The 12,521-nt window shown below is 37.1% G+C and overlaps 1 protein-coding gene across 3 annotated transcripts in view; it reads right to left on the reverse strand.

Moving 5' to 3' along the window:
- The window catches only part of ARL15 (ADP ribosylation factor like GTPase 15), a 425,781-nt gene that overhangs the window by 249,430 nt on the left and 163,830 nt on the right, over positions 1–12,521 (reverse strand). For all 3 annotated transcript variants that reach the window (XM_059062870.2, XM_059062869.2, XM_067030971.1), the window contains one exon: positions 10,656–10,715. In XM_059062870.2, coding sequence (XP_058918853.1) covers positions 10,656–10,715 — 60 coding nt within the window. The remainder of the gene's footprint in view (positions 1–10,655; positions 10,716–12,521) is intronic.

The following is a 12,521-nucleotide window of genomic DNA, read 5'->3' on the forward strand; positions in this document are numbered from 1 at the left end:
AGAGCTCATGCTTCATAGAGAGATGTTGGAACTTCTGTAACTATTCCCTTTGTCTCTTGAATTTTCTTTCATACTTACAAAGTATTCCTTTGAGAAGGCATTCTGAGGACATTCCCTTGCTCAGTCCTTAGTTTCACTAATTTACATGTGAGTTATATCAACTGCCATTTTCATTTTAAATTTTTAAGTCAAATTTTAATTTCCCAAGTTCTGTGTTACATTCTTTGTCACAAATACAAAACATTCCTCCATCTCTCTGAATGTCCTCTTCTGATCATTCTACTACCTCTAGATCCTTGGACATCTTTTCTTCTGACTTTTGTTTGGGTGTCTTTCTTTCATGGTGTTGGTTTTCCTCATACTGTGGTATGTCATGATTATATGCTTATCCTTTGTTTGAAAATCTGTTTGCCAGCTCTTTTGTTTACCACTGCCTGTTTCCAGTGATTAACAGGGACAGACAAGTGGCTTGTCTCCCTTATGTGTGGGCTTTCTAGCCCACCTGGCAGTCAGTACATTACTGGAGCACTGCCCTGCCTGAGTCTAGCACCCACACTCAAGGATTTCGTTTGTGGGTAAACACAGCTGCTATCCACTACCTAACACAAGAAGAAAAGAAAAATAAAGGCATAGCTCCAAATGTAAAGCCCCAATTAATAACTTTGATAAGCTCCCCTGATTAATAATCCTCATGAATTCCCCTTCTATTTCATGTTTCCATTATCTGTACCTCAAGCTTTGTCTTGCTTTCCTTTTTCTATTATAGATTTAAATCTATCTTTGTAATAGATTTATTATTGTTTGTTTGTTTTCTGATATTGTCATTTCATGAGATTTTGGCAAGGGAGGAAGAATAGACACAGTAAAAAAATCAATCTTTGGGGGCTTCCCTGGTGGCGCAGTGGTTGAGATTCTGCCTGCTGATGCAGGGGACACGGGTTCGTGCCCCGGTCCGGGAAGATCCCACATGCCGCGGAGCGGCTAGGCCCGTGAGCCATGGCCGCTGAGCCTGCGCGTCCGGAGCCTGTGCTCCGCAACGGGAGAGGCCACAACAGTGAGAGGCCCGCGTACTGCAAAAAAAAAAAAAAAAAAAAAAAAGGGAAAATAAAAAAGAAAGAAAAAAAATCAATTCTCAATAGTAAGAGCTTCCCATAACTGTGTTAAAAATAATAATTAACTTTATATGGTAAGTTCTTCACATTATTACCTCTCACAACAATGCCATAAATATCAGTAAATTTCAAGATTAAAATGATCAAGCATCACCAATAGAGCCTTTAGACAATACTTAGGATCTTAAAAAATTAAAAACCACAAATTTGTGACACCTCAAAAACAAATCTAACCAGTTCTATTTTATCTGGCTCTAGCATACGTCAGAGAATCAATCCAGTCTGATAAGTGATGAATAGCTACAAACATTACCTCTTCAACAATTGTCATGTTGCTATTCCAATTACAGGAACATAGTAAAGCTATTTAATTTTTCTGAGAACTTCCATAATTGTTATGGCCAACATCACTCTCCCACGAAAATACCCAAAGAGTTGGGCTCAGAGGAGTGAGCGAGTGAGTGAGTGAGTGAGTGAGTGAGTGTGTGAGTGTGTGTGTGTGTGTGTGTGTGTGTGTGTGTGTGTAGGGCAGGGTTGTATGGCAGAGCAGAAATTGTATCCTCAGGGCCCAGCATGTAGTTAGTATTCATTAACTATTCACTGAAATGAATTCAGCAACAACAACAAAACATTTGCCTCTGAAGCATCTAACATTACTCTAGCATCTTGGGGCACAATTTGGCAAATTTCTCTCTAGCTTAGAACTATGGATATATTTTATACAACATACAACAAACCTTTAAGACTATGTTGTGCTTTTCAGTTCTTCATAACTTTACAGTCTAGTATGGTAAATACCAGTATTGAGTACACGATTCAACTAGGATCATATAGAAAGGACAAAGAAGACATGACAGGGGGAAAGACAGCCTAGGAACAGATGGGACAAAAGTCAAAGAGGTGACAGTAGGCTTGGTTTATGCTAGGACAAGACTGAACCAAGCCTACTGTCACCTCCATGACTTTCATCTCTTCTGTTCCTTTCCCTAGACTTTGTGTGATGTCTTGTCCTTTCTGTACGATCCTAATTGCATGCTGTACTGATTTAGTACTTCCCATAGCAGACTATAGTGCGTCTCAAAGTAAAGACCACAGTCTTAGAAACTTGGTTAAGTCAGTATTCGTTATTTGTTATTTGATGGATGTTTGGTCTGCCTCACACTACCCACGCAAAAAGAAAACTTTGAGATTTATTAAAATGTCTACTGTACAAAATAAAACTAAAGAATTGACAAAGTCAGGGATAATGGAAAATAGAGGAAATAATCCTTTATAGTCCTGCACAGTTGTTAGAGACTGCCTCTAGGGTTCCCAGAGGCTGATGCGAAGCAGATACTCTTAAGTTTTTACATAAAAAATAAACTAGTTATGCTGTACCAAAGAGGAGAACAGTTATCAGCATCTTCAGCTGCTAGAAAAGAAAGCAGCAATGGAGAAGTTAAATGCCTTGCCCAATGTCCCCTGGCTTGTTTTTTAGGAGAAAATACTAGTGTCTTGACTTCCACTGCTGTTGCTGCAATATCACACTGAAACCAAATACACAGTGAAAATTAGTTGCTATTATGGCAACCCCTGGGAGAAACAGAAATACCTATTCCCCTGTGAGGGATGAGAAGTTAAGCTAAGAACCCAACACAAATGTTCTGTGAGGAAGCTGGGCAGAGCGAAATGACCTGATTGCCCCTAAAGAGGAAACAGCGGTGAGGCAGCAACCTCAGAGGCACACGAGAACCCCACTGCCAGGGGCTGGGAGGTTTAAAAGTCTGGGACACTAGTTTCTAGAATGCTCTATATACACACAGAGTCTTATAAAGCAAATTGTTAAGCGCTATACTAAACTATGACCGAGAAGACAGATTTTTAAAAATTTCCTAGGGCACTTCTCCAGAAGAAAACAAAAATTAAGGTCAGGTCTACATCAGCCAGTAACAGATTTCTGGGCCCCTAGATTCACTTATTTGGCTCTGCTGACTGTTTGGCTCAGTTTTCCCTTAGCAAGTGTAAAAAACGCTTGAACACCACCACCCTGGGATCCTGTTCAACCAATTCAGATAGCTGTGGCCTTTTAACTCACATCCAAGTGACTTGGCTTTATCCCAATATCATTTCCCCTAGTAAAGCCTAAGCCTAAGTGAGAAAGTACACAGCTCAGAGAGCCAGGAGTTAACTGGCTGTTCCCATGCCAGAAAGGTCTGGTTCTTTTCCTAGATAAGGAAACAATACTATATCAAGATGTTTCGATCATTCAATATTACATATTACCCTGGATCCACAACTATAAATAGAGAATTAGTGGGAATACCACTATCTATTCTTAAAGCATCTCTTCTGAGGTGCTTTAGGCAATTGAACTTTTCTTTTCCAGCCCAATCCCTCGGGAAATAAATCGTGATGATTTATGAAAACTTACATTTTACAGATAAGAAAACAACAACAAGAAGTTCAAATGCAGAGGGGGACAGAGTGTCTTGAGGCTACACTCTACTTGCTGAACCACATTTTTTCCTTATAATTATACAACAGATACAGAACATGCACATTTACTTGTATGTAGCTGACTGTCACTCAGCTCAGAGCACGGTCCTAAGGTATTCTGTGGACCCGGCCACACTTGGGCCCCACCTCTGTGCTGCTGTGTTCCTTTGCCAGGGTCATGGTTTCTTGCCTCTTTTCCCATAGAAACCCATGTGGAGATGTCTAAAACAGTTTTCCAATGGCAAGTTGCTTTCTCCTAGACCAGCAAAGAACGTAGGCAATTCTACTTGTCCCTTATAGCAACGTGGTCACGATAACCTCTTCAAGTCTGTCTGCTTATACTCATTCTTTTTCTAATATACAACCAATTTATTGGTTTATATTGTCGTGTTTCCTCCTCTGTCTTTGTTGTATAGCATGACCTTCAGAGCCAGTGAGTACATTAAATTCATAGGTATTTAGTTGCATTATTTTTTTAATAGGAGGCAGTAGTGGCCATACAGAGGGAATAATCATAATATACAAAGGACAGTGAGAATATATCAGATAAAAATTAAAGAGCTATTATTCCCTCCAAAGTAAGTTTTAATAAAAGATTCTGAAGGAAGAAAGCTTTCTTTTGGCAAAAGACATCAAATGGCCTGGGTACAAAAAGCAGGAATTACAAGAAGCAGGCAGCAGTGCCCCCTGGGCTGCCTGTTAAGAAGTCTGCCCTGTACAGTTTCTGGAGAAATTAAGAAATGCAAATAACCTGGACAGATTAACAGTACCCGAAGATAACTAGCAGCATACAAAGAAACAGCACCTTTCACTATGTGGAGGCGTATTCCTCCAGGCAAACAAAGAAACAGGACAGAGTCAACATCTGTTTCATATAACAGCTTGGCTGCTGAAAGAAGCAACCTTTAAAAAATGGCTTAGCTGACAATCCTTAAAAATCATTCAGTCACTATTGCATGGGCTGAAGTAAATGGGTAAATGAACACAACTTGCACTTTCCATACGACCCTCATCACCTTCCTCTAAAGAAAAGAAAATAAAGTGCAAACAAAAATCCTCATGAACTTCCCTTTTGATTGACAACTAGCAGCAACGAATACTGAAGTGTAAAAGACAGCTAACTGGTTTTTAACATTTCTTTGCTTTCCCAAAGTCAACTGGGAAGACAAGACTGCCAAAGAGTATATGGGGTGGGGATGGTGGCCAGGATAGGGGGTGGGGAAACAATTCAGACATAACTCCTTAGGCTATTAAGGGAAGAAAACAAGTCATTTGGCCAAACCAACCATGGTTCCAGAATTCAGTTTGAGAAAGAAAAAGGAACACGATGATGTCTGGATGCCTATCAATAAGTGGTAACAAAAGAAACGTGTTAAGAAATGAAATGTTCCTCTCTGGATTCTATCAATGTGTAAATGAAATTTCAAAATCAAGACAGAGACACCTATGAATGCATAAAAATCTGTTCGTAGATTTAAGAACTGGACATTTCTAAGATGACAAATTATCAGAGCTGTGATGTCACTGCAGTGTGACCACTGCTTCCAACTCAAGAAATGTCACTTACCTTAGTAATGTGGTTAAAATACATAAGCCAAACAGAATGAAAGCAATTAAGAGGTACTATGACAGACAAGAGATTTTTCAGGTGGAATCTGAAAACAGAAAGAAAGGTGATTAGGTGGAAAGGGACAAAAACATTTACTACTAACACACATGTAGTGCCAAAAAATATGCTGGGCAGCTACCGAAGACCCCAGCGAGGTAAGGTCCCTTCCCAGTGACTTTTCAGTTTAAATAGGTATAATGCAATGAAGGAAAAGATCACTTTGTCTATGAGGGAGGGAGGCATGACCATAAAAAGAAAAAGCAATCAATATGTGATCTGTGTTGTTTTCAGAGACCTTGGGGAAAAAAAGGCTTTACTGAAAGGTGTTTTTGCGGGGTATGAGGGAGTGAGGATATAATTATAATAAAAGCAAATCTTCCAAAAATGTTAGCTATGGGCCAGGTGGTCTCTAAGTACTTGACCTACGTTGACTAATTTAGTCCTCACAAGGATTATATGATGTAGGGACTATTATTACTACATTTTACAGATAAGGAAACAGAGATACAGCAAAGTAGACTTGCCTGGAAGCATGCAGAATGACTGGGCTTTGAAACAAGCCACCAGGAGGAAGGGACATCCTTTGAAAGATTAATCTGCCTATCCAGCATCCTGCTCGGTGTCTTGCACAACAACCAGAAAAATAAAAATAATAGAGCAAGACAAACAGAGTAATCAATTAAAGCTAAAAAAGAGATGATTTAGATTAGTTGCAAACAAACAAACAAAAAACCTTTCCAAATTAAAGAATATGCTGGGGGAAAAAAAGTTCATTGAGCGATACTACAGAATGCCCTTCGTCAGGATGGAAACTAACACTCAGCCTTGCTGGATGCTATTAAAAATAAATCCCTTCGAGTATGGAAGGGATTAACCTAGAAATTCATTTTAGGCCTATAAGAAGTCATATTTGGCTTTAATCAAGGAGAGAAGTTAAGTAGATGTCAAGAGTCTCCCCTTCTGGCCATTAGCCAGTCTATTCAGGGACTATGCTTGTCTTAACACTATAACCACCACAATTTTCTAGAACTCAGCCTGAGCATATAATATGTACTCAGTAAATATTTGTTGACTGACTGAATTAGAAAAAAATAAAAGAATATCAAAATGACATGTTTATGGAAGATTCTGTAAGTTTTGGAAACTATCTAGAATAAGGTAAGACTCTGCTTCAGAAGGCAGTCTTGAAGAAATCGGAAGAGGGAAGCACTGGAGCACTGAGGGCACTGGCGTCAGACCATAACTGAAGAAGAGTTTGACTTGAAAGACTTCTAAATAAGGACCTACTGACTAGGGGCTTCCCTGGTGGCTCAGTGGTTAGGAATCCGCCTGCCAATGCAGGGGACATGGGTTCGACCTGGTCTGGGAAGATCCCACGTGCCACGGAGCAACTAAGCCTGTGTGCCACAACTACTAAGCCTGCGGTCTAGAGCCAGCGAGCCACAACTACTGAAGCCTGTGCACCACAACTACTGAAGCCCGCGCACCTAGAGCCCGTGCTCCGCAACAAGAGAAGCCACCCCAATGAGAAGCCCGCAGACTTCAAGGAAGAGTAGCTCCCACTCCACACAACTAGAGAGAACCCGCACGCAGCAACGAAGACCCAATGCAGCCAAAAATAATAATAATAAAAAAGAACCTACTGTATAGCACAGGGAACTCTACTCAATACTCTGTAATGATCTATATGGGAATAGAATCTAAGAAAGAATGGACCTATGCATATGTATAACTGATTCACTTTGCTGTACAGCAGAAACTAACTTAACATTATAAATCAACTGTATTCCAATAAAAATTAATTTAAAAATAAAAATAATAATAAAAAAGAAAGACCTCTAAATAAAGGAGTAAGAAAACGAATGATAAAAGCGGCTGCAATAATAAAGGATGACGTCCTAGAATTTTTCAGCAGAGAGCAAGATGTTCATGTTTAATCAGTACAGTGTTAATGAAAATAATGCAAACATGTGAAGACTTCAAATTGTTCATATAATAATGATAAAAGCATCAGCAGACAACACATGGGAGCACTTCTCTTGTGCTGGGCACTGGGTAAAATGCTTTATGTATAGAGTATGCTGATTAAGTGCAAGCGCTCAGATCAACTCCCACACCTCCTCCAAATAACTTTGGTCAAGCCACTTGATCTGTGTCTAGGTGTCCTGTGTCTCATTACCTGTGAGATAATAATAGCATCTATTCTCTATGCATGAAGTTGCAAATAGTAAATGAGAATGTGTGGGAAGAGAAAATATAAGAAATTTTAGAGTTCTAATTTCACATAAAGACAGGAGTAATCGGTACAGCCTGATGAGCATGACAGGTAAGCTGCGGAGAGCAAGTCATTCTCAAAATAGTGAAAACAGGACTCACCCATCATATCACTGGGCTGGACTAACTATATCTCTCTTTGATATAGTAAGTCATCCCTTACTTTATTCTTACTTTCTCCTTAATTTCATCATTTTTCAAAAATTAATTTCAAGTATTTCTTTTCATGCATGTCTCTATCCCTGAACCATGACTGCCTTGAAGACAGGGGATAGTTTTTAAATATCATTTATTCCCAGCCCCTAGAATCATGCTTGACACACAAGTAATTGTGCTAGAATGACTGCATGAACAACAGGAAAAGACCATGTGAGAAAATTGATGTGAATGAGATTTATAGCAATTTTTAGGAGGAAGATATAAGAAATACCCTCATAGAAGAGAAATTTGATAAGAACATAGAATTATTTCTATATATACATTAACACAAATTATGTAGTACATATATACAAACACACAAACATCTATCAGTGTGTGTGCAGTTTGTTATTAAGATCTACCAAAAGTGACTTTCATTTAATTAAACTCCATTAGTCATTGTTATTTCATTCTAAACCATTTCTTCTTACTAGACAAGAAACACAAGTTCATGCCTCTTCTGATTTTGAAGAAGTGAGAAATGTAACTTAAGGTTGATAAGGGGGTGATGGAAAGCCTTGGAACCATCTGAAAAGGGTAGAAGAAGGAATTTGAAGGGAGGAACAGGGGCCATGCCGATCTTGGGAATTAACCCTAGGATAAGCAGAACTTTCTGAGCATTCTGCACTTAAGCACAGTTCGGGTTCTTAGTATCTGCCTACCTTTATACCTATCTTCTTGAGTTTCTCCCTTGATTTCATAGTTTTCCCCTGGATTGACAACCTGACTGAACTCTGATTAACCTGTCTTCTGAGTTAACTCTCTACTGGTAAATAGATGTTTCACATCTTCACACACTGATCTTAAAATTCTCAACTCTTTCCTCTTGAACTTAGAAATTCTTGGGTTAAGCAACCTCCTCTCAAACAATTTGATTTTAGGAGGTCATAATTCTCCCTAAATGCCACATATCTTATACTGGGACGAGCCTCTTGGTATGTAAGCTTTACTCTAAATCCTAGGAAAGCTATACTCTCTGTGTGTTAGTCTACTTTTCATGCATTCTTGGGCGAGACATGACCTAGGGCCCAGTCCTACCCCATGCAGAGTAGGTCCTCAAAAAATATTTGTTGAATAAAGGAATTAGTGAGTAAAAAGTCAAGGATTGAACTCCCTCCACTGCTTGCCTCTGGGCACACAATACAGGATACACAATTAGATTCTACTCAGAAAATCACCTTCTCCTTGAGACAGTCTCTCAACTGAAAACAGTTATTAAAGTTCAGGGGAAGAAGAATCTGTGCTTAAGCTAGGAATTTGCTCTTCATTACTACCCGCCAAACACCACACATCACTAGCCTGAAACTAATCTATAGGTCCCAATCCCTGAAGCTCTATCTTATACTTACATCTCTCAACTATTACATCACAGAAGAGGCACAAACTAAAGCATTTCCACCAAACTCTATGGTATCCACTCCATTGTAATTTCCATTTCAACAATTGCCAGGGTACACACAGTTTTTTCAGCAAAATTAAACCTTGCTTGGGGACAGATAGATTCCCACCTTATACACCCCATCCTCTAATTTGATCTTTTGAATTGTACTGATTTTCAATGGCACAGAGTCAAGATTATAATAAATTCCTTGATGTGTTCTCTTTTTAAAAATTGTCCAGATACATCCATTATTTATATCATCAAACTAAACATCAATAATAAACACCTTATCAATTAATCAACAGTTTTGTATACCTGGAGGGTATTCAATAAAAACTTTGCATCTAGCCTAGTAATAATACATTTACTAAGTATCAACCATATTCAAAAATAATAGAATTCTCAAACCATTCATTTTGATTCCATGGATGTTTACACTATGTCCTCTGAAGCCACAAAGTCATATTAAAATATTCAATCTAAAAGAAGAGTCTTAAAATTTTTGCATAGAAAAATTATTCTATTACAAGAACATTCATGTTTTATAATTTTTGCAGTCAAAATGACATAACCAACATCAAAGAAAAACCAGAATTTATCAACCATGATTCATTTTAAATATTAATGCTGTAAAAGTCAAAGGTAGCTATAAAACAGACTGACAGAAGTATACTTGTTTTGGATATAGCTCTTTAAAACACACACCTGAAAAGATCAGCCAATATATCATTAGATAAAAATAAGAAGGCATCAAACACTATTATGATGGCATAAGGTTTGTGTCAATTTCATCAATCTAAAAATAGGTCACAGAATGAGCTTAAAAAACAACAACAGGGTAAGGTCAATATCACAAAGTGATTAAAGAGATGGAAGAGAACTTTCTTCTAAGTCATTAAACTCACCAATATTATACTGAACTCCAGAGCACTTACCATTTTCCTGTGGCATTAGAGAATTTAGTAGGTTCACTGAATTGACTGATTTCTTTGTTAACCTATTTACATGGGTTAAGACCCTCACTGACATAAAACACAACCAAAAAAACAACCTCAGACAGAGAGTATAATGAAAGACTGAGTGATGTATAGGTTGGGGTGCAGCCTAGCCAATAAATGTGCTTGACCAGCAAATAATCTATTGGCAAAGATTTATTATTGGAACAAATACATTCTAAAAAGATCTAATACAATAAAACCTGCAATATGAATACAAACTACTCTAAAATACAGTTCTTTGCCCTGCATAACATATACCTTATTTTTTATGATTACATTAAAACTCTCTTCATTTTGTTCATTGAAGAATAAATTTCATTAGCTAAGTAAAACCAAAGAGTACAATGTATGAAATGGCATTAGTAGTGTAGTTCTTTAATCCACACAAAAGAAAACAAAGTTTATGTTACTTAGAACTCTTCAACTGCCTTTAAAATACATATAAAGAAAAGGAAATATTTCTAGGAAATGTATTATCAAGAGAAAAGGTAAAAATGAATCACCTCCGAGAATAATACATCATCATTATGTTTTAATTATATGTAACACATTAATATGAATTTAGTAAAAGCTAGAGCCAGACATAGAAGTGATCTTAAATGATATACCTCCAAGTTCTTTTACATTCAAGATGGCATTCTGGAATGGCACTGCTTTTATACTAAAACCTACAATTAGAAAACAGAAAAGAAAGAATTAGCAACTTAAGTTTTAAAAATGTATAAAATGCTCAAATGCTCTTTTTTAGGCAGATTAAGAGTTATTTTTCATAGCTCATATTTACAGCAGAAACACATAATTTCCAAGACAAACAGTTAACCCAGTATTATCTTCTACCATTTTGCAAAACAGTTGTATGTTACAGCAAAATATAACCCTTTTCTTCAAAATATTGCTTCATTCTTTAATACATAATGCCACTTTGTAAATTTTATCAGTTGCAAGAAAGACACTTGGAAGTATAGAGAAACTTCAAAGAAAATATTAAATCTATCAGTACCTTTGCATATAATTCCTAAGGTTAATCTTCCCTCACATATAACTTAGCAACCCTAGAGACTAAGGTATCAAAATTATAACCACCTTATATTGAATTACATAGTATTTATGTTAGCGTTTTCTTTCAAGGACATGGTTAAAGTCATACATAAATTTTTCTTAAAAGTACAATCATAATTACCCATTTATGCATTTTATAATGCATGTAATAAATGACTTCTATTATAAAAGTATATTCAGAGTATAGTACTATGATTAACTCTGTATTGAGGACTTATCATTATCTAAGTAAATCAATTCAGGTGTGACATATGTGAGTGTGCATTTACCTATACACAGACACACACACACAAATATATATGCTAAATATTTCTGAAATGATCCACAAGAAACTGGAACATGTAATGACTCTTGGGAGAACTGGGTACCTGGAGGTCTTAAATAGAAGGGAGATTCTTTTGTTTGATTTGAATACTTTGCATATACAGGTACTTCTTTTTCAATTAAAAGCTCTACTAATTTTAAATAGTTAATTTATTCAGTAATTTCTGAGCACCCAATCAATTTAAGGTTTTAAGCATTATTTGATATGTACAATTACAAGATAAAGAAGACATGGTTCCCTTTTCAAGAAATTATCAACAGGGTGAAAGGAAAAACACAAATACTTTCACTGAAGCAAGTTATGATGTGTGCCTAGAAAGGTAAAAAGGTACAATGTGTATAAGAACAATTCTTTTACATGGTTTTGCTTTACTTTATTAAAAAACACGTTAAAATGTGCCTTATTATACTCCAGCCTATTATTACCACTCCTCTGTTGTATACTGTCCCAGAGCTTTAACATTTTATATATTACCTTCTACTTAAGGCAGTGAATACCATGTAATGGTTAAAAAGTGACTTTTGAGTCAGACAGAACTAGGTTTTAATAAGCTCTATGACTGTGGGCAACTGACCAGCCTTGGCTTTCATCGTCTGTAAACTGGGAATGATAGTATCTATGTCACAAAGTTGTTATGAGGATGCGATAATGCGTGTGTTATCTTTATCACAGTGCCTGGTACAAATAAGCACAAAATATAAGACTGCCAACGTTATATTTCAGTGGATGCCATGTTGTTGATGATTTAAGCATTAGGTACACATATCTTCTGCCGGCCTGAATATATTACAGACTCAAGGCAGAAATGCTGGTGCTCATTTATTAATCTAAGTATTTAGTTGGAGCCATAAATGTTATCACTGAATGAAAAGTACCTTTGTTGGAGTGATGGAAGTGTAAACTGTTGAAATTTGTTGTACAGAACGTAAATGTTCATTGGGCTCTCTGAGAACCTTCCAAAACATACCCTTCCTATGTGGGTTTAATACAGACTGACACAGTGGGCGTAGCACTATGATTAACGGTGCATGCAGTCACTGAATCTTAGTAAAATAGCAGGAGGAGTAGGAGGCAGCTTCATGTGGCTGAC

This window comes from Kogia breviceps, chromosome 4 (genome assembly GCF_026419965.1).
Source record: "Kogia breviceps isolate mKogBre1 chromosome 4, mKogBre1 haplotype 1, whole genome shotgun sequence".
In the NCBI taxonomy this organism is placed as follows: domain Eukaryota; kingdom Metazoa; phylum Chordata; class Mammalia; order Artiodactyla; family Physeteridae; genus Kogia; species Kogia breviceps.